General features: G+C 56.0%; 1 protein-coding gene across 1 annotated transcript in view; it reads right to left on the reverse strand.

Moving 5' to 3' along the window:
* Positions 1–13: 13 nt before the first annotated feature.
* Positions 14–432, reverse strand: part of coro2aa (coronin 2Aa) — a 16,124-nt gene continuing 15,705 nt past the window's right edge. The window contains exon 12 of the mRNA XM_037690649.1: positions 14–160. Within this exon, the coding sequence (XP_037546577.1) occupies positions 23–160 (138 nt within the window). The 3' untranslated portion in view covers positions 14–22. The remainder of the gene's footprint in view (positions 161–432) is intronic.

Consider the following 432-nt stretch of genomic DNA (forward strand, 5'->3'; position numbering starts at 1 on the left):
CCCCCCCATGGAAGTGGGGGTCTCATAAGGAGTTCTGACTCTGAGAGTTCTTGATGTTCTTGATCTCCAGCTCCAGCTGTTTGACACGAACGTCCCTCTGATTGAGGAGCTCCCTCAGCCGCCGGATCTCCTCCTGCTGCTTCAGGAACTTCAGGCGGAGCTGCAGACAGAAACAAGACCCCACGGGGGGGGGGGGGGCAAAACAAAGGTGTTCCTGGGGGGGACAAAACCAAGGCTGTTCAGGGGGGAGACAAATCAAGGCGGGGGGGGGGGGAGACAAATCAAGGCTGTTCATGGGGGAGACGATTCAAGGCTGTTCATGGGGGAGACAAATCAAGGCTGTTCATGGAGGAGACAAATCAAGGCTGTTCATGGAGGAGACAAATCAAGGCTGTTCATGGGGGAGACGATTCAAGGCTGTTCATGGGGGAG

The sequence above is a fragment of the Nematolebias whitei genome, chromosome 16 (genome assembly GCF_014905685.2).
Source record: "Nematolebias whitei isolate Nwh7 chromosome 16, NemWhi1, whole genome shotgun sequence".
NCBI lineage: Eukaryota > Metazoa > Chordata > Actinopteri > Cyprinodontiformes > Rivulidae > Nematolebias > Nematolebias whitei.